This window comes from Bombina bombina, chromosome 4 (genome assembly GCF_027579735.1).
Source record: "Bombina bombina isolate aBomBom1 chromosome 4, aBomBom1.pri, whole genome shotgun sequence".
In the NCBI taxonomy this organism is placed as follows: domain Eukaryota; kingdom Metazoa; phylum Chordata; class Amphibia; order Anura; family Bombinatoridae; genus Bombina; species Bombina bombina.
Window position 1 is genome coordinate 1232324393 of NC_069502.1, and position 22268 is coordinate 1232346660.

Below are 22268 nucleotides of genomic sequence, written 5' to 3' on the forward strand. Positions count from 1 at the left end.
ACGACATACAGAGCATGAACAGCACATACACACATAGCTGCCAGCTGTAACATAAACAGAAGCACCTGACATACAGAGCATGAACAGCACATACACACATAGCTGCCAGCTGTAACATAAACAGAAGCACCTGACATACAGAGCATGAACAGCACATACACACATAGCTGCCAGCTGTAACATAAACAGAAGCACCTGACATACAGAGCATGAACAGCACATACACACATAGCTGCCAGCTGTAACATAAACAGAAGCACCTGACATACAGAGCATGAACAGCACATACACACATAGCTGTTAGCTGTAACATAAACAGAAGCACCTGACATACAGAGCATTAACAGCACATACACACATAACTGCAAGCTGTAACATAAACAGTAGCATCTGACATACAGAGCATGAACAGCACATACACACATAGCTGCCAGCTGTAACATAAACATTAGCACCTGACATACAGAGCATGAACAGCACATACACACATAGCTGCCAGCTGTAACATAAACAGTAGCATCTGACATACAGAGCATGAACAGCACATACACACATAGCTGCCAGCTGTAACATAAACAGAAGCACCTCACATACAGAGCATGAACAGCACATACACATATAGCTGCCAGCTGTAACATAAACAGAAGCACCTGACATACAGAGCATGAACAGCACATACACACATAGCTGCCAGCTGTAACATAAACAGTAGCACCTGACATACAGAGCATGAACAGCACATACACACATAGCTGCCAGCTGTAACATAAACAGTAGCATCTGACATACAGAGCATGAACAGAAGCACCTGACATACAGAGCTTGAACAGCACATACACATATAGCTGCCAGCTGTAACATATACAGAAACACCTGACATACAGAGTATGAACAGCACATACACATATAGCTGCCAGCTGTAACATAAACAGTAGCACCTGACATACAGAGCATGAACATCACATACACATATAGCTGCCAGCTGTAACATAAACAGTAGCACCTGACATACAGAGCATGAACAGCACATACACATATAGCTGCCAGCTGTAACATAAACATAAGCACCTGACATACAGAGCATGAACAGCACATACACATATAGCTGCCAGCTGTAACATATACAGAAACACCTGACATACAGAGCATGAACAGCACATACACATATAGCTGCCAGCTGTAACATAAACAGTAGCACCTGACATACAGAGCATGAACATCACATACACATATAGCTGCCAGCTGTAACATAAATAGTAGCATCTGACATACAGAGCATGAACAGCACATACACATATAGCTGCCAGCTGTAACATAAACAGAAGCACCTGACATACAGAGCTTGAACAGCACATACACATATAGCTGCCAGCTGTAACATATACAGAAACACCTGACATACAGAGCATGAACAGCACATACCCCTATAGCTGCCAGCTGTAACATAAATAGTAGCATCTGACATACAGAGCATGAACAGCACATACACATATAGCTGCCAGCTGTAACATAAACAGTAGCACCTGACATACAGAGCATGAACATCACATACACATTAGTGATGTCGCGAAACTAAAATTTTCGTTTCGCGATCCGCGTACTCGAACTTCCGGTATTGTTCGCGAACTCGCGAACCGCGCGAACCGCCATTGAATTCAATAGGCAGGCGAACTTTAAAACCTACAAGGACTCTTTCTGGCCACAATAGTGATGGAAAAGTTGTTTCAAGGGTCCTAACACCTGGACTGTTGCATGCTGGAGGGGGATCCCTGGCAAAACTCCCATGGAAAATTACATAGTTGATGCAGAGTCTGCTTTTAAGCCATAATGGGTCTAAATCAACTAACATTCCCAAAGTGGCTGTCTCAAAACATCCCGGACAGAAGATAGATTGATAGTGATAGATAGGATAGATAGATATACATAGATTGATAGTTAGATAGAATCGATAGTAGAGAAATAGATATATTTGTTAGATATATAATTACCCTAATAAATTCTAATAATCAAACATGCGTTCTTGGACCCAACTAGCTTGTGTCAATTAGTACTTTTCTTAGCACTTTAATCCCTGTTCCCCCCCCCCCCTACCCTATCGTGGGAGTTCTATATGGCCTGCCAGATTACCCTGAAAAATTATAATAATAAGACATGTGGTCTGCTACCTATTTTAACAAGGTTGTGTTTTAAGTACTACCATTCTTAGCACTTTAATCTCTGTAACTCCCCCTATTTGGTGAGGTCTATACGGCCTGGATGATTACCCATACAAAATATAATAATAAGACATCTGCTCTTGGTCTGCAACCCATGGTAACTATGTTGTGTTAATTAGTAATGTCCTTCGCATTTTAATAGCTGTTACTCATACTCACCCTATCGGTGGAGGTCTATATGGCCTGCATGATTACCCTTACAAAATATAACAACCAAACATATGTTCTGGGACCCATGGTAAGTAGGTTGTGTTATGTAGTACTGTTCTTTGCATTTTCATACCTGTTACAACACCAAATGGTGGCAGGTCTATCTGTCCTTCATGATTAGCTGCACCCAAACCCAAAAAAAAGCCGAGTGGTCTTAGACTAACACCCATGGCTAACTCTGTTGTTTCAATTAGTACTATTCTTAGCACTTTCATCCCTGTTACGGGCGGTCTACATGATCATCATGATTAGCCAAACAAAATACTACAGTCTTCATAGGCCCTTCATTGTCTGTATTTTGATAGTACAGTTCTTATTATTTTTATAGCTGATACAACACCGAATGTTGTCAGCTCTATATGGCCTGCATGATTAGCTGCACCCAATACAAAAATAAATCCAAGCGGTCTTGGATTAACACCCATGGCTAACTCTGTTGTTTCAAGTAGTACTATTCTTAGCACTTTCATCTCATCATCCCTGTTACTTCCAGGACTCTCGGTGGTGGTGGTCTACATGGCCATCATGATTAGCCTAACCAAATACTACAATCCAACCTTGGCTCTGTCTTCCTAAGGCCCTTCATTGGCTGTATTTTGGTAGTACTGTTCTTATTACTACATGGTGGTCTACATGGCCATCATGATTAGCCTAACCAAATACTACAATCCAACCTTGGCCCAGTCTTCCTAAGGCCCTTCATTGGCTGTATTTTGGTAGTACTGTTCTTATTAGTTTAATAGCTGATACGACACCAAATGTTGTCAGCTCTATATGGCCTGCATGAATAGCCGCACCCAATATGATTGCTGACAACAATTGGCTAGGTGGGGGCCTGGCTCACAGCAGGCTGCAAGGCAGCAGGAAAGTGCGTTTCAATGGCACCAGCAAACTGACGATTCAAATCACAGCAACTATTACCAAAAATTTTAATTTTTAATTATTAGAATACTGTCACAACAAATATGATTGGTGTAAATATTTTTTAAGTAGGCCTGGCACACAGGCTTGGAAGGCTGTAGAAAAGTGCAATTCAAAGGCACGAGCAAACTGAGGGTTAAGATCAACACTAAAAATTTTTTTTATTTAAATTAATAACTATACTGTCTGACTGTGACAACAATTATGATTGGTGTAAATAGTTGGCTAGACGGCCTGGCACAAAAGGCTGGCAGTGGCAGGCAGGAGGTAAATGAAATTCAATGGCCCTAGGAGACTGAATATTTGCAGTCCAAAAAATTATGATTTTTTTTATTTTTATTACTGTTACAAGAATTGTGATTGGTGCCACTAATTGGCTACTTGGGCCTGGCAGACAGGCTGGCAGATATGAGTCGTGGATGGTAGGTAGGGCAGTAATTGAACACAGTATGCTGTGTAAGTGACAAAAACACAGGACTGATAGAAAATTAAGTTACATTACACTAGCAAAATATTTTAAAATTTTAGATTTTAATATTAAAATTATGTTAAGAAGTGCAATGCACATATGACTCTATGAGTGGTCGCACTGGCTGGCTGCTACGTAGGGCAGCAATTATAACAACAGTATGCTGTGTAAGTCAGATAGACAGTTAGACACAGGCCTGATAGAAAATACAATTAGATTACACTAGCATAATGATTTAAAGACTTTTTTTTGGAAATTTTAAGAAAAAGGTTAAGCACATACATATGAGTCGTGGCTGATAGCCTTGGAAGGGCAGCTATTAAAAACAGTAGGCTATGTATGTCGGATACACACACGCCTGATAGAAAATACTATTAGATTACACTAGAAAAATGATTGAAATTATTTTTTGGGGGGGGGAATTAAAAAAAGGTTAAACACATATGAGTCGTGGCTCATAGACTAGGGAGGGCAGCAAGTAAACACAGTAGGCTCTCTATGTCAGCAAAACACACAGGCCGGATAGAAAATTATATTAGATTACACTAGCAAACAAATTTAAACTTTTTTTTTTTTTATATTAAAATTAAGGTGAAAGAAAAATAGATATGAGTGCTGGGTGGCTGCCTGGCACAGACCAATTAACCAAAAGACTGAAAAAAAAAAGAGGTATATTAATGCTGAGTGAGCCTGACAGACACAGGCATGATAGTAAATGTAATTAGATTACACTAGAAAAATATTTTTTTGTGTTATTTTTTAAATTAAAAATAATGTTATAAACGGATATTAACACTGCTGGCTGCTGGCTGGCACAGAGCAATGAACCAGAGTATATGCTGTGTGACACTGGCCTGATAGAAAATGAAAAAAAATTACACTAGAAAAATAATTATATTTTTGGGTTAGTTAAATTTAAACTAATGTTGTTAGGGAGATATCAGTGGTGGCAGTAGTCACAGCATATGCTGTGAGCCTTAAACACACAGCTGAAAGCCAGGCAAATGCTAATAAAAAGAAAAAAAACCAAAAAAAAAAACGGCACGGAATATAGCCCTAAAAAGGGCATTTTGGGGTGCTGTGCTTGCAGCAGAGATGAGTGGAGTCCTTCTGGACTGTAAATACACTAGCCTAGCTATGTTTTTACTATTAATGTCAGGAGCGAAAACACAACACGTCCTCTCATTAAAAAAGCAAGGTCGTTATGAGTCTAAAATGGCGGATTCCGAGTAGCTGGGAGTGTCTGTGAGGGAGTGTCTGATGTTGATTGGCTCTAATGTGTCAGGCGGCTGTGACATAAAGGGTCAAAGTTTCCACAATGATGACACATAGGGGCGGATCGAACATCGCCATGTGTTCGCCCACAAACGCGAACGCGAACAAGCTATGTTCGCTGTGAACCATTCGCGGGCGAATAGTTCGGGACATCACTAATACACACATAGCTGCTAGCTGTAACATAAACAGAAGTACCTGACATACAGAGCAAGAACAGCACATACACACATAGCTGCCAGCTGTAACATAAACAGTAGCACCTGACATACAGAGCATGAACAGCACATACACACACAGCTGCCAGCTGTAACATAAACAGAAGCACCTGACATACAGAGCATGAACAGCACATACACACATAACTGCCAGCTGTAACATAAACAGTAGCACCTGACATACAGAGCATGAACAGCACATACACATATAGCTGCCAGCTGTAACATAAACAGTAGCACCTGACATACAGAGCATGAACAGCACATACACATATAGCTGCCAGCTGTAACATAAACAGAAGCATCTGACATACAGAGCATGAACAGCACATACACATATAGCTGCCAGCTGTAACATAAACAGAAGCACCTGACATACAGAGCATGAACAGCACATACACATATAGCTGCCAGCTGTAACATAAACAGAAGCACCTGACATACAGAGCATGAACAGCACATACACACATAGCTGCCAGCTGTAACATAAACAGAAGCACCTGACATACAGAGCTTGAACAGCACATACACATATAGCTGCCAGCTGTAACATAAACAGAAGCACCTGACATACAGAGCATGAACAGCACATACACATATAGCTGCCAGCTGTAACATAAACAGTAGCACCTGACATACAGAGCATGAACATCACATACACATATAGCTGCCAGCTGTAACATAAATAGTAGCATCTGACATACAGAGCATGAACAGCCCATACACATATAGCTGCCAGCTGTAACATAAACAGTAGCACCTGACATACAGAGCATGAACATCACATACACATATAGCTGCCAGCTGTAACATAAATAGTAGCATCTGACATACAGAGCATGAACAGCACATACACATATAGCTGCCAGCTGTAACATAAACAGAAGCACCTGACATACAGAGCATGAACAGCACAAGCACTTGACATACAGAGCATTAACAGCACATACACACATAGCTGCCAGCTGTAACATAAACAGTAGCACCTGACATACAGAGCATGAACAGCACATAGACACATAGCTGCCAGCTGTAACATAAACAGAAGCACCTGACATACAGAGCATGAACAGCACATACACACGTAGCTGCCAGCTGTAACATAAAAAGTAGCACATGACATACAGAGCATGAACAGCACATACACACATAGCTGCCAGCTGTAACATAAACAGAATCACCTGACATACAGAGCATGAACAGCACATACACACATAACTGCCAGCTGTAACATAAACAGTAGCACCTGACATACAGAGCATGAACAGCACATACACATATAGCTGCCAGCTGTAACATAAACAGTAGCACCTGACATACAGAGCATGAACATCACATACACATATAGCTGCCAGCTGTAACATAAATAGTAGCATCTGACATACAGAGCATGAACAGCACATACACATATAGCTGCCAGCTGTAACATAAACAGAAGCACCTGACATACAGAGCATGAACAACACATACACACATAGCTGCCAGCTGTAACATAAACAGTAGCACCTGACATACAGAGCATGAACAGCACATACACACATAGCTGCCAGCTGTAACATAAACAGTAGCACCTGACATACAGAGCATGAACAGCACATACACACATAGTTGCCAGCTGTAACATTAACAGTAGCACCTGACATACAGAGCATGAACAGCACATACACACATAGCTGTTAGCTGTAACATAAACAGTAGCACCTGACATACAGAGCATTAACAGCACATACACACATAGCTGTTAGCTGTAACATAAACAGTAGCATCTGACATACAGAGCATGAACAGCACATACACACATAGCTGCCAGCTGTAACATAAACAGAAGCACCTGACATACAGAGCATGAACAGCACAAGCACTTGACATACAGAGCATTAACAGCACATACACACATAGCTGCCAGCTGTAACATAAACAGTAGCACCTGACATACAGAGCATGAACAGCACATACACACATAGCTGCCAGCTATAACGTAAACAGAAGCACCTGACATACAGAGCATGAACAGCACATACACACATAGCTGCCAGCTGTAACATAAACAGAAGCACCTGACATACAGAGCATGAACAGCACATACACACATAGCTGCCAGCTGTAACATAAACAATAGCACCTGACATAGAGAGCATGAATAGCACATACACACATAGTTGCCAGCTGTAACATTAACAGTAGCACCTGACATACAGAGCATGAACAGCACATACACACATAGCTGTTAGCTGTAACATAAACAGTAGCACCTGACATACAGAGCATGAACAGCACATACACACATAGCTGCCAGCTGTAACATAAACAGTAGCACCTGACATACAGAGCATGAACAGCACATACACACATAGCTGCCAGCTGTAACATAAACAGTAGCATCTGACATACAGAGCATGAACAGCACATACACACATAGCTGCCAGCTGTAACATAAACAGAAGCATCTGACATACAGAGCATGAACAGCACATACACACATAGCTGCCAGCTGTAACATAAACAGAAGCACCTGACATACAGAGCATGAACAGCACATACACACATAGCTGCCAGCTGTAACATAAACAGAAGCATCTGACATACAGAGCATGAACAGCACATACACACATAACTGCAAGCTGTAACAGAAAGAGTAGCACCTGACATACAGAGCATGAACAGCACATACACACATAGCTGCCAGCTGTAACATAAACAGTAGCACCTGACATACAGAGCATGAACAGCACATACACACATAGCTGCCAGCTGTAACATAAACATTATAATGACACTTTCTTCTGTTAAACACCACTGCTTTGTAGAAGTCTATGAGTTCTCTTTCGGGTGCAGTTTTTGGGTATTTTTTTTTTTTTTTAGGTTTCTTTTTACATATGAGTTATTTTTTTGGCTCTTTATATGTGTTATTAATAAACCATTTATACAGCACCAGCTCTGAATCTGTGATGATATTATATCATATGTTTTCCTCTAGACAATAAGAATTAGAAAATGAAGTCATGTTTCAAGTATGGTAATTTAGTTTGTCACATAAATGAAATAATGGTTTGATTTTGTGGTTGATAAATATGTTAAGCCGTATAACTTGCTCTATGTAATCTGCTGACAAATGAATAGTTCCTTTGTTTGACCATTATACAGAGAACTACAGGGACAAAGGGGGAATAGTCTGTTAAACTAAATTTGTCTTTCCCTCTGCCCCCAGGTTCGGTCGCAGGAAGATTTTGCTCCTGTCCTTCCTGGGCAGCACACTTTTTGGAGTCATGTCTGCCCTTTCTGTGTCCTTTGTGATGTTCTCCATCAGTCGGCTGCTCTGCGGGGTCGGACTCATGGGAATGACTTTGATATCTGTCACATTAGGTAGACAAGTGTCATGCTACCTATTAGTCATAACCTGAAAATATACATCACAATCCTGAATTATAACTATACAACTGGGACCCAGTTATCTTGATTATTAAATTTAATCAATAATTAGTCTTGCAGTGACAAAAGTACAACAGTACTGAATGGGTAACTGTATGTGTCAGTGTGTGTAGCTGTGTGTGTGTGTGTGTAACTGTGTGTGTATGTGTATCTGTGTGTGTAACTGTGTGTGTAACTGTATGTGTGAGTGTGTGTTACTGTATGTGTGTGTGTGTGTGTGTGTAACTGTGTGTGTGAGTGTGTGTGTAACTGTATGTGTGTAACTGTGTATGTGTGAGTCTGTATGTGTGTGTGTATGTCTGTATGTGCGAGTGTGTGTAACTGTGTGTGACTGTATGTGTGAGTGTTTGTAACTGTGTGTGTTTAACTGTGTGTGTGTGTGTAACAGTATTTGTGAATGTGTGTAACTGTATGTGTGTGTGTGTGTAACTGTATGTGTGAGTGTGTGTAACTGTATGTGTGTGTGTATAACTGTATGTGTGAGTGTGTGTAACTGTATGTGTGAGTATGTAACTATGTGTCAGTGTGTGTAACTGTGTGTATTACTATGTGTGTGTGTAACTGTGTGTGTGTGTAACTGTGTGAATGTGTGTAACAGTATGTATTAGTGTGTGTAACTGTGTGTTAGTGTGTGTAACTGTGTGTGTGTGTGTGTGTGTGTGACTGTATGTGTCAGTGTGTGTAACTGTATGTGTGTGTGTAACTATATGTGTCAGTGTGTGTAACTGTGTGTGTTACTATGTGTGTAATTGTGTGTGTTTGTAACTGTATGTGTCAGTGTGTGTAACTGTGTGTGTTACTATGTGTGTAACTGTGTGTGTTTGTAACTGTATGTGTCAGTGTGTGTAACTGTATGTGTGTGTGTAAAACTGTATGTGTGAGTGTGTGTAACTGTATGTGTGTGTAACTGTGTGTGTTACTATGTGTGTGTGTGTGTGTAACTGTGTGTGTGTGTAACTGTATGTGTCAGTGTGTTACTATGTCTGTGTAACTGTGTGTGTGTGTGTGTAACTGTATGTGTCAGTGTGTGTAACTGTATGTGTCAGTGTATGTAACTGTATGTGTCAGTGTGTGTAACTGTGTGTGTATCTAGATGAACATATTACACAAAACTAGGTGGTAATTCTAGGGGGCGCAACAAACAAAAGCTAAGGTATGAAATAATCTATGGTGCAGCCCACAAATTAAAGCACTGTTTGAATAAATAAATAAATAAATAAAGCACTAATGTACTATGGGGCTAGGCCTATGCTGATATTCACCCAAATAGGGTAATACTAATATTAGTGAGCACAAAATATATATATATATATATACAAATAAAAATAGTGATATATAAATATAAAAGTATAAGATAAAAGTCCTGTTGGATCTTAGCTGTATAGGACTCAGTCCTCAGGGAAATCCCCAAAGGATGATACAGATGATGTCGCTATTGCACCCAAATTTTGGAGTCAGCTCTTCGTCACATAGATGGTCTGGATACAAATTTTCTCAGTGAAAAGGAATCACAAAGACAAAGGCGCCTCCTAGTTTAATATTAGTTGTATTTAAGCCAGTACTCTCAGTTTATGAACAGAAGCCGGATGAAACAGACAGCAGTCTGAGAAACGCGTAGCTTATTGTTTAATCTTTCTTAGTGTCATTTGTTTGACACTCTGTATTTTACTATACCATTAAATTGTGTTTTTTTTAAAACCTTTGTTGAGAGTCTGAGCTTAATTGGCCCATATAGGACATTGGAGAGACCAGCAATCTTGTTGTTCCAGTGAGCTGGGTGAGACACTGAGTTCCCAGTCTGCCTCTATTTGCACAACGGAGTGCTGCTATATTTGTGAGTATCCATTTGGCATTCACATTATTCCATTTGCTCCAACTGTATTACACTAGGAGGCGCCTTTGTCTTTGTGATTGCGTTTCACAGAGAAAATGTGTGTATATCTAACTGTATGTGTGAGTGTATGTAACTGTGTGTGCGCAACTGTCTGTGTGTGTGTAACTGTGTGTGTGTAACTGTGTGTGTGTGTAACTGTGTGTGTGTGTGTAACTGTGTGTGTGTAACTGTATGTGTGTGTGTAACTGTGTGTGTGTGTGTAACTGTATGTGTGTGTGTAACTGTATGTGTGTGTGTGTGTGTAACTGAATGTGTGTGTGTGTGTAACTGTATGTGTGTGTGTGTGTGTGTGTGTGTAACTGTGTGTGTGTGTGTGTGTGTGTAACTGTATGTGTGTGTGTGTGTGTGTGTGTGTGTAACTGTATGTGTGTGTGTGTAACTGAATGTGTGTGTGTGTAACTGTATGTGTGTGTGTAACTGTGTGTGTGTGTGTAACTGTATGTGTCAGTGTGTGTAACTGTATGTGTGAGTGTATCTAACTGTATTACACTAGGAGGCGCCTTTGTCTTTGTGATTCCGTTTCACAGAGAAAATGTGTGTATATCTAACTGTATGTGTGAGTGTATGTAACTGTGTGTGCGCAACTGTGTATGTGAGTGTGAGCAACTGTCTGTGTGTGTGTAACTGTGTGTGTGTGTGTGTAACTGTATGTGTGTGTGTGTAACTGTATGTGTGTGTGTGTGTGTGTGTGTGTAACTGAATGTGTGTGTGTAACTGTGTGTGTGTAACTGTATGTGTCAGTGTGTGTAACTGTATGTGTGAGTGTATCTAACTGTATTACACTAGGAGGCGCCTTTGTCTTTGTGATTGCGTTTCACAGAGAAAATGTGTGTATATCTAACTGTATGTGTGAGTGTGAGCAACTGTCTGTGTGTGTGTAACTGTATGTGTGAGTGTGAGCAACTGTCTGTGTGTGTGTAATTGTGTGTGTGTGTGTGTGTAACTGTATGTGTGTGTGTAACTGAATGTGTGTGTGTGTGTGTGTGTATCTAACTGTATGTGTGAGTGTATGTAACTGTGTGTGTGTGTAACTGTATGTGTCAGTGTGTGTAACTGTATGTGTGTGTATAACTGTGTGTGTATCTAACTGTATGTGTCAGTGTGTGTAACTGTATGTGTCAGTGTATCTAACTGTATTACACTAGGAGGCGCCTTTGTCTTTGTGATTCCGTTTCACAGAGAAAATGTGTGTATATCTAACTGTATGTGTGAGTGTATGTAACTGTGTGTGCGCAACTGTGTGTGTGAGTGTGAGCAACTGTCTGTGTGTGTGTAACTGTGTGTGTGTGTAACTGTGTGTGTAACTGTATGTGTGTGTGTAACAGTATGTGTGTGTGTGTGTGTGTAACTGTATGTGTGTGTGTAACTGTATGTGTGTTTGTGTATGTGTGTGTAACTGTATCTAACTGTATGTGTCAGTGTGTGTAACTGTATGTGTGAGTGTATCTAACTGTATGTGTGTGTGTGTGTGTGTGTGTGTAACTGTATGTGTGTGTGTGTGTAACTGAATGTGTGTGTGTGTGTAACTGAATGTGTGTGTAACTGAATGTGTGTGTGTGTAACTGTATGTGTCAGTGTGTGTAACTGTATGTGTGTGTATAACTGTGTGTGTATCTAACTGTATGTGTCAGTGTGTGTAACTGTATCTAACTGTATGTGTCAGTGTGTGTAACTGTATGTGTCAGTGTATCTAACTGTATGTGTGTGTGTGTGTGTGTGTGTAACTGTGTGAGTGTATCTAACTGTATGTGTCAGTGTGTGTAACTGTATGTGTGAGTGTATCTAACTGTATTACACTAGGAGGTGCCTTTGTCTTTGTGATTCCGTTTCACAGAGAAAATGTGTGTATATCTAACTGTATGTGTGAGTGTATGTAACTGTGTGTGCGCAACTGTGTGTGTGAGTGTGAGCAACTGACTGTGTGTGTGTAACTGTGTGTGTGGGTAAGTGTGTGTGTGTGTGTAACTGTATGTGTGCGTGTGCGTAACTGAATGTGTGTGTGTGTGTGTAACTGTATGTGTGTAACTGTATGTGTCAGTGTGTGTAACTGTATGTGTGTGTATAACTGTGTGTGTATCTAACTGTATGTGTCAGTGTGTGTAACTGTATGTGTGAGTGTATCTAACTGTATGTATGTGTGTGTGTGTGTAACTGTATGTGTGAGTGTATCTAACTGTATGTGTGTGTGTGTGTGTGTAACTGTGTGTAACTGTGTGTGTATCTAACTGTATGTGTCAGTGTGTGTAACTGTATGTGTGAATCAGTGACGTGCAGTGACGTCAGAGGCTGGTGAGGCAGTAGGATACGCCTTCATTCTTTAGATATCCTTTGTTGAAGAAATAGCAATGCACATGGGTGAGACAATCATGAGGTATCTATGTGCAGCCACCAATCAGCAGCTACTGAGCATATTTAGATATGATTTTCAACAAAGGATATCAAAAGAATGAAGACAATTAGATATTAGATGTAAATTGGAAAGTTATTTAAAACTGCATGCTCTTTCTAAATCATGAAAGAAAACATATGGATTTCATGTCCCTTTAAATGGTGTCTTGGAAAACTGGTCAACTTAGTAAACATCTGATTTTAGTCTAAAGGATTGTAACAGAAACACTTGCCAGATAACAAAATGCTTGCTCTGATTATGAGATCTAGAAATCCATGCCCATTAAAATATGTTTAAAACATACTTTTTACTTTAATGCTGCAAATTATGATTATAGATTCTTTCATTATTCAGTAAATATAAAAATGTCTTGATCCAGTGGCGGCTGGTGAAATTTAAAGATGGTGGGGCGCTTGACCCCACCCCTTTAAATAAAGCCACACCATCAGATGGCACTACCAATTCATTAATTAAATAAATAAAAGGTAGACAGAAACACATACACAGAGGGTTAGAGAGAGAAAGAGATAGAGACACAATCACACACAGAGATTTAGAGAGAGAGAGAGAGAGACAATCACACACAGAGGGTTAGAGAGAAAGAGAGAGACACAATCATACACAGAGGGTTATAGAGAAAGAGAGAGAGACACAATCACACACAGAGGGTTAGAGAGAGAGAGAGAGAGAGACAATCACACACAGAGGGTTAGATAGAGAGAGAGACACACACAATCATACACAGAGGGTTAGAGAGTGAGAGAAAGAGAGACACAATCACACACAGAGGGTTAGAGAGAGAGAGAGAGAGAGAGAGACACACACAATCCTACACAGAGGGTTAGAGAGAGAAAGAGAGAGACACAATCATACACAGAGGGTTAGAGAGAGAGAGAAAGAGTGAGAGACACAATCACACACAGAGGGTTAGAGAGAAAGAGAAAGAGAGAGACAATCATACACAGGGTTAGAGAGAGAGAGAGAGAAAGAGAGAGAGACATAATCATACACAGGGTTAGAGAGAGAGAGAGAGAGAGAGAGAGAGAGACAATCACACACAGAGGGTTAGAGAAAGAGAGAGAGACACAATCATACACAGAGGGTTAGAGAGAGAGAGAGAGAGAGACACACACAATAACACACAGAGGGTTAGAGAGAGAGACGCAATCACACACAGAGGGTGAGAGAGACAGAGACACAATCATACACAGAGGGTTAGAGAGAGAAAGAGAGAGAGACACACAATCACACACAGAGGGTTAGAGAAAGAGAGAGAGACACAATCAAACACAGAGGGTTAGAGATAGAGAAAGAGACACACACACAATCACACACAGAGGGTTAGAGAAAGAGAGAGAGAGACACAAACACAGAGGGTTAGAGAGACACATAAGGGATGAGAGAGTCAGAGGGGGAGGAAGAGAGACAGAGAGAGAAAGAGACCATGGGGGAGAACAACACATAAGGAGAGAGATGGATAGATAGAGAGAGAGACACACACACACACAAAGGGGGGGAGAGAGACCACTGCATTTTTAAGTAATAAAACAGCAGAGCTACAGAGAGTTCAGAAAGTGAAGGCAAGCTGTTAAGTTAGTGGGTGTAAAGGTTGAGGAAACAATATACAAAAACGATCCTTCAACTGCTGTTAAAGAGTAAAAAAACAAAAAACACTAAACCACATTCATTAAATTATAATTTTCACTAACAGAACCCCTTTCATTGAAATCTAAGGTTGTAGAACTTCAAAGATGTGTCTTAAACACTGCTCATTGACTGCATCTCTTCCTGCTCTGCCTCTGTCTGTATTAAGGAAGTGACAGTGGCACATTCCACTGCACTTAGAGGGGTAGTACAGAACTCTCTTTTTCACTTTAGCAAAGCTGGCAGCTTCACAGGACAGCAACAAAATAAATGAAAGTAGTTTTTTTCAGTTTTTGTTTTGTTCTATATGATTTAACATCCAGCCCCAACCCTAAGTTCCACTGACTAATGCCTCTCACTAGATTGGGTCAGCCCAAATAGGACTGCCTCAAATAAGCAATTATGGGACATGCAATGAGCTTAACCACTTTAATCCAGTAGGTGGCGCAGCATGTTGTGTAATGGTGGGCAGACCTGCTTGTGCCTCTCCATTGCACAACATGTAGCTGTGAAAAAAAAAATGCTGGGGAAAAAAAAATTGCAATTTTTTAATTTAATTTTTTTAAAGCCAATAAAAAATATATATATTTTTGCCCATATGAGAGGTGAAGCACTGCCTCACCTGCCTCTAGTGACTGCACATCACTGGTGTGAATGTATCTAACTGTATGTGTGTGTGTAACTGCATGTGTGAGTGTATCTAACTGTATGTGTGTGTGTGTGTGTGTGTGTGTAACTGTATGTGTCAGTGTGTGTAACTGTATGTGTGAGTGTATCTAACTGTATGTGTCAGTGTGTGTAACTGTATGTGTGACTGTATCTAACTGTATGTGTGAGTGTGTGTGTAACTGTGTGTGTGCGCGTGCAACTGTGTGTGTGAGTGTGTGTAACTGTAACTGTATGTGTGTGTAAATGTATGTAACTGTATGTGTGTGTGTGTGTAATTGTGTGTGTGTGTGTGTGTGTGAGTGTGTGTAACTAAAATGTGTGTAACTGTCTGTGTGTGTGTAACTGTATGTGTCAGTGTGTGTGTGTGTGTAATTGTGTGTGTGAGTGTGTGCAACTAAAATGTGTGTGTAACTGTGTGTGTGTGTGTGTGTGTGTGTGTGTGTAACTGTGTGTGTAACTAAAATGTGTGTGTAACTGTGTGTGTAACTGTGTAACTGTGTGTGTAACTAAAATGTGTGTGTAACTGTGTGTCAGTGTGTGTAACTGTCTGTGTGTGTGCAACTGTGTGTGTGAGTGTGTGTAACTAAAATGTGTGTGTAACTGTCTGTGTGTGTGTGTGTAACTGTGTGTGTGAGTGTGTGCAACTAAAATGTGTGTGTAACTGTGTGTCAGTGTGTGTAACTGTGTGTGTGTGAGTGTGTGTAACTAAAATGTGTGTGTAACTGTGTGTCAGTGTGTGTAACTGTCTGTGTCTGTGTGTGTGTGTAACTGTGTGTGTGAGTGTGTGTAACTAAAATGTGTGTGTAACTGTCTGTGTCTGTGTGTGTGTAACTGTGTGTGTGAGTGTGTGCAACTAAAATGTGTGTGTAACTGTGTGTCAGTGTGTGTAACTGTTTGTGTGTGTGTGTGTGTGTAACTGTGTTTGTGAGTGTGTGTAACTGTGTGTCAGTGTGTGTAACTGTCTGTGTCTGTAACTGTGTGTGTGTGAGTGTGTGTAACTAAAATGTGTGTGTAACTGTGTGTCAGTGTGTAACTGTCTGTGTCTGTGTGTGTGTGTAAATGTATGTGTCAGTGTGTGTAACTGTCTGTGTGTGAGTGTGTGTAACTGTGTGTCAGTGTGTGTAACTGTCTGTGTGTGTGTGTGTAACTGTGTGTGTGAGTGTGTGCAACTAAAATGTGTGTGTAACTGTGTGTCAGTGTGTGTAACTGTCTGTGTGTGTGTGTGTGTAACTGTGTGTGTGTGTGTAACTGTGTGTGTGAGTGTGTGTAACTGTGTGTCAGTGTGTGTAACTGTCTGTGTGTGTGTGTGTGTGTGTGTGTAACTGTGTGTGTGTGAGTGTGTGTAACTAAAATGTGTGTGTAACTGTGTGTCAGTGTGTGTAACTGTCTGTGTCTGTGTGTGTGTGTGTGTGTGTAACTGTGTGTGTGAGTGTGTGCAACTAAAATGTGTGTGTAACTGTGTGTCAGTGTGTGTAACTGTCTGTGTGTGTGTGTGTGTAACTGTGTGTGTGAGTGTGTGTAACTGTGTGTCAGTGTGTGTAACTGTCTGTGTCTGTGTGTGTGTGTAACTGTGTGTGTGAGTGTGTGTAACTAAAATGTGTGTGTAACTGTGTGTCAGTGTGTGTAACTGTCTGTGTGTGTGTGTGTGTAACTGTGTGTGTGTGAGTGTGTGTAACTAAAATGTGTGTGTAACTGTGTGTCAGTGTGTGTAACTGTCTGTGTCTGTGTGTGTGTGTGTGTGTGTGTAACTGTGTGTGTGAGTGTGTGTAACTAAAATGTGTGTGTAACTGTGTGTCAGTGTGTGTAACTGTGTGTGTGTGTGTGTGTGTGTCAGTGTGTGTAACTGTGTGTGTGTGTGTGTGTGAGTGTGTGTAACTAAAATGTGTGTGTAACTGTGTGTCAGTGTGTGTAACTGTCTGTGTCTGTGTGTGTGTGTGTGTAACTGTGTGTGTGAGTGTGTGCAACTAAAATGTGTGTGTAACTGTGTGTCAGTGTGTGTAACTGTCTGTGTGTGTGTGTGTGTGTAACTGTGTGTGTGAGTGTGTGCAACTAAAATGTGTGTGTAACTGTGTGTCAGTGTGTGTAACTGTCTGTGTCTGTGTGTGTGTAACTGTGTGTGTGTGAGTGTGTGTAACTAAAATGTGTGTGTAACTGTGTGTCAGTGTGTGTAACTGTCTGTGTGTGTGTGTGTGTAAATGTATGTGTCAGTGAGACCCATTTATCAAGCTCCGAATGGAGCTTGAGGGTCCGTGTTTCTGAAACAGCAGTTATGAAGCAGTGGTCTAAAGATTGCTGCTCCATAACCCTGTCCGCCTGCTCTGATGAGGCAGACAGGAATCGCCGGAATTCAACCCGATCGAGTACGATCGGTTTGATTGACACCTCCCTGCTGGTGGCCCATTGGCCGCGAGTCTGCAGGGGGCGGCGCTGCACCATCAGCTCTTGTGAGCTACTGGTGCAATGCTGAATACGGAGAGCGTACTGCTCTCCGCATTCAGCGATGTCTTGTGGACCTGATCCGCTCTGTCGGATCAGGTCCAACAGACATTTCATAAATAGGCCTCAAAGTGTGTAACTGTGTGTGTGTGTGTGTAATTGTCTGTGTGTGTGTAACTGTGTGTGTGTGTGTGTGTGTGTAATTGTCTGTGTGTGTGTGTGACTGTGTGTGTGTGTAATTGTCTGTGTAACTGTGTGTGTGTGTGTGTGTGTGTGTGTAATTGTCTGTGTGTGTGTGTGTAACTGTGTGTGTGTGTGTGTGTGTGAGTGTAATTGTCTCTGTGTGTGTGTGTAACTGTGTGTGTGTGTAATTGTCTGTGTAACTGTGTGTGTGTAATTGTCTGTGTGTGTGTGTGTAACTGTGTGTGTGTGTGTCAGTGTGTGTAACTGTCTGTGTGTGTGTAACTGTGTGTGTGTGTAACTGTGTGTGTGAGTGTGTGTAACTAAAATGTGTGTGTAACTGTGTGTCAGTGTGTGTAACTGTCTGTGTGTGTGTGTGTAACTGTGTGTGTGAGTGTGTGCAACTAAAATGTGTGTGTAACTGTGTGTCAGTGTGTGTAACTGTGTGTGTGTGTGTGTGTGTGAGTGTGTGTAACTAAAATGTGTGTGTAACTGTGTGTCAGTGTGTGTAACTGTCTGTGTCTGTGTGTGTGTATGTAACTGTGTGTGAGTGTGTGTAACTAAAATGTGTGTGTAACTGTGTGTCAGTGTGTGTAACTGTGTGTGTGTGTGTGTGTGTGTGAGTGTGTGTAACTAAAATGTGTGTGTAACTGTGTGTCAGTGTGTGTAACTGTCTGTGTCTGTGTGTGTGTGTGTGTAACTGTGTGTGTGAGTGTGTGCAACTAAAATGTGTGTGTAACTGTGTGTCAGTGTGTGTAACTGTCTGTGTGTGTGTGTGTGTGTAACTGTGTGTGTGAGTGTGTGCAACTAAAATGTGTGTGTAACTGTGTGTCAGTGTGTGTAACTGTCTGTGTCTGTGTGTGTGTGTAACTGTGTGTGTGTCAGTGTGTGTAACTGTGTGTGTGTGTGTGTGTGTGTAACTGTGTGTCAGTGTGTGTAACTGTCTGTGTCTGTGTGTGTGTGTAACTGTGTGTGTGAGTGTGTGTAACTAAAATGTGTGTGTAACTGTGTGTCAGTGTGTGTAACTGTGTGTGTGAGTGTGTGTAACTAAAATATGTGTGTAACTGTGTGTCAGTGTGTGTGTGTGTGTGTAACTGTGTGTGTGAGTGTGTGCAACTAAAATGTGTGTGCAACTGTGTGTCAGTGTGTGTAACTGTGTGTGTGAGTGTGTGTAACTAAAATATGTGTGTAACTGTGTGTCAGTGTGTGTGTGTAACTGTGTGTGTGAGTGTGTGCAACTAAAATGTGTGTGTAACTGTGTGTCAGTGTGTGTAACTGTCTGTGTCTGTGTGTGTGTGTAACTGTGTGTTTGTCAGTGTGTGTAACTGTCTGTGTGTGTGTGTGTGTGTAACTGTGTGTCAGTGTGTGTAACTGTCTGTGTCTGTGTGTGTGTGTGTAACTGTGTGTGTGTCAGTGTGTGTAACTGTCTGTGTGTGTGTGTGTAACTGTGTGTCAGTGTGTGTAACTGTCTGTGTCTGTGTGTGTGTGTAACTGTGTGTGTGTGAGTGTGTGTAACTAAAATGTGTGTGTAACTGTGTGTCAGTGTGTGTAACTGTCTGTGTCTGTGTGTGTGTGTAACTGTGTGTGTGTGAGTGTGTGTAACTAAAATGTGTGTGTAACTGTGTGTCAGTGTGTGTAACTGTGTGTGTGTGTGTGTGTGTAAATGTATGTGTCAGTGAGACCCATTTATCAAGCTCCGAATGGAGCTTGAGGGTCCGTGTTTCTGAAACAGCAGTTATGAAGCAGTGGTCTAAAGATTGCTGCTCCATAACCCTGTCCGCCTGCTCTGATGAGGCAGACAGGAATCGCCGGAATTCAACCCGATCGAGTACGATCGGTTTGATTGACACCTCCCTGCTGGTGGCCCATTGGCCGCGAGTCTGCAGGGGCGGCGTTGCACCATCAGCTCTTGTGAGCTACTGGTGCAATGCTGAATACGGAGAGCGTACTGCTCTCCGCATTCAGCGATGTCTTGCGGACCTGATCCGCTCTGTCGGATCAGGTCCAACAGACATTTCATAAATAGGCCTCAAAGTGTGTAACTGTGTGTGTGTGTGTGTGTGTGTGTGTAATTGTCTGTGTGTGTGTAACTGTGTGTGTGTGTGTGTAATTGTCTGTGTGTGTGTGTAATTGTCTGTGTAACTGTGTGTGTGTGTGTGTAATTGTCTGTGTGTGTGTGTGTGTGTAACTGTGTGTGTGTGTGTGTGTGTGTGTGAGTGTAATTGTCTCTGTGTGTGTGTGTAACTGTGTGTGTGTGTAATTGTCTGTGTAACTGTGTGTGTGTAACTGTGTGTGTGTCAGTGTGTGTAACTGTCTGTGTGTGTGTAACTGTATGTGTAACTAAAATGTGTGTGTAACTGTGTGTGTGTGTAACTGTGTGTGTGAGTGTGTAACTAAAATGTGTGTGTAACTGTGTGTCAGTGTGTGTAACTGTCTGTGTGTGTGTGTGTAACTGTGTGTGTGAGTGTGTGCAACTAAAATGTGTGTGTAACTGTGTGTCAGTGTGTGTAATTGTGTGTGTGTGTGTGTGTGAGTGTGTGTAACTAAAATGTGTGTGTAACTGTGTCAGTGTGTGTAACTATCTGTGTCTGTGTGTGTGTGTGTGTGTAACTGTGTGTGTGAGTGTGTGTAACTAAAATGTGTGTGTAACTGTGTCAGTGTGTGTAACTGTGTGTGTGTGTGTGTGAGTGTGTGTAACTAAAATGTGTGTGTAACTGTGTGTCAGTGTGTGTAACTGTCTGTGTCTGTGTGTGTGTGTGTGTGTAACTGTGTGTGTGAGTGTGTGCAACTAAAATGTGTGTGTAACTGTGTGTCAGTGTGTGTAACTGTCTGTGTGTGTGTGTGTAACTGTGTGTGTGAGTGTGTGTAAATGTCTGTGTGTGTGTGTAACTGTGTGTGTGTGTGTGTAACTGTGTGTCAGTGTGTGTAACTGTCTGTGTCTGTGTGTGTGTGTAACTGTGTGTGTGTGAGTGTGTGTAACTGTGTGTGTGAGTGTGTGCAACTAAAATGTGTGTGTAACTGTGTGTCAGTGTGTGTAACTGTCTGTGTCTGTGTGTGTGTGTAACTGTGTGTGTGTGAGTGTGTGTAACTAAAATGTGTGTGTAACTGTGTGTCAGTGTGTGTAACTGTCTGTGTGTGTGTGTGTGTAAATGTATGTGTCAGTGAGACCCATTTATCAAGCTCCGAATGGAGCTTGAGGGTCCGTGTTTCTGAAACAGCAGTTATGAAGCAGTGGTCTAAAGATTGCTGCTCCATAACCCTGTCCGCCTGCTCTGATGAGGCAGACAGGAATCGCCGGAATTCAACCCGATCGAGTACGATCGGTTTGATTGACACCTCCCTGCTGGTGGCCCATTGGCCGCGAGTCTGCAGGGGCGGCGTTGCACCATCAGCTCTTGTGAGCTACTGGTGCAATGCTGAATACGGAGAGCGTACTGCTCTCCGCATTCAGCGATGTCTTGCGGACCTGATCCGCTCTGTCGGATCAGGTCCAACAGACATTTCATAAATAGGCCTCAAAGTGTGTAACTGTGTGTGTGTGTGTAATTGTCTCTCTGTGTGTGTGTAACTGTGTGTGTGTGTTTGTGTGTGTAATTGTCTGTGTAACTGTGTGTGTGTAATTTTCTGTGTGTGTGTGTGTGTAACTGTGTAACTGTGTGTGTGTGTGTGTAATTGTGTAATTGTCTGTGTGTGTGTAACTGTGTGTGTGTGTGTGTGTAATTGTCTCTGTGTGTGTGTGTAATTGTCTCTGTGTGTGTGTGTGTGTGTGTAATTGTCTCTGTGTGTGTGTATGTGTAACTGTGTGTGTGTGTGTGTGTGTAATTGTGTGTGTGTGTTTGTGTGTGTAATTGTCTGTGTAACTGTGTGTGTGTAATTGTCTGTGTGTGTGTGTGTGTGTGTGTAACTGTGTAACTGTGTGTGTGTGTGTAATTGTGTAATTGTCTGTGTGTGTGTAACTGTGTTTGTGAGTGTGTGTAACTGACTGTGTGTGTAAATGTGTGTGTGTGTGTAACTGTGTGTGTGAGTGTGTGTAACTGACTGTGTGTCTAAATGTGTGTGTGTGTGTGTGTAACTGTGTTGTGTGTCAGACTGTGTGTGTAACTGTGTGTGTGTGTGTGTGTAACTGTGAGTGAGTGTATGTAACTGACTGTGTGTGTAAATGTGTGTGTAACTGTATGTGTCAGTGTGTGTGTGTGTAACTGTGTGTGTGTGTGTGTGTGTAACTGTGTGTGTGTAAATGTGTGTGTGTGTAACTGTGTGTGTGAGTGTGTGTAACTGACTGTGTGTGTAAATGTGTGTGTGTGTTTAACTGTGTTGT

The 22268-nt window shown here is 41.6% G+C and overlaps 1 protein-coding gene across 1 annotated transcript in view; it reads left to right on the plus strand.

Moving 5' to 3' along the window:
* The window catches only part of SLC22A7 (solute carrier family 22 member 7), a 387518-nt gene that overhangs the window by 160959 nt on the left and 204291 nt on the right, over nt 1–22268 (plus strand). The window contains exon 3 of the mRNA XM_053712778.1: nt 8518–8672. Within this exon, the coding sequence (XP_053568753.1) occupies nt 8518–8672 (155 nt within the window). The remainder of the gene's footprint in view (nt 1–8517; nt 8673–22268) is intronic.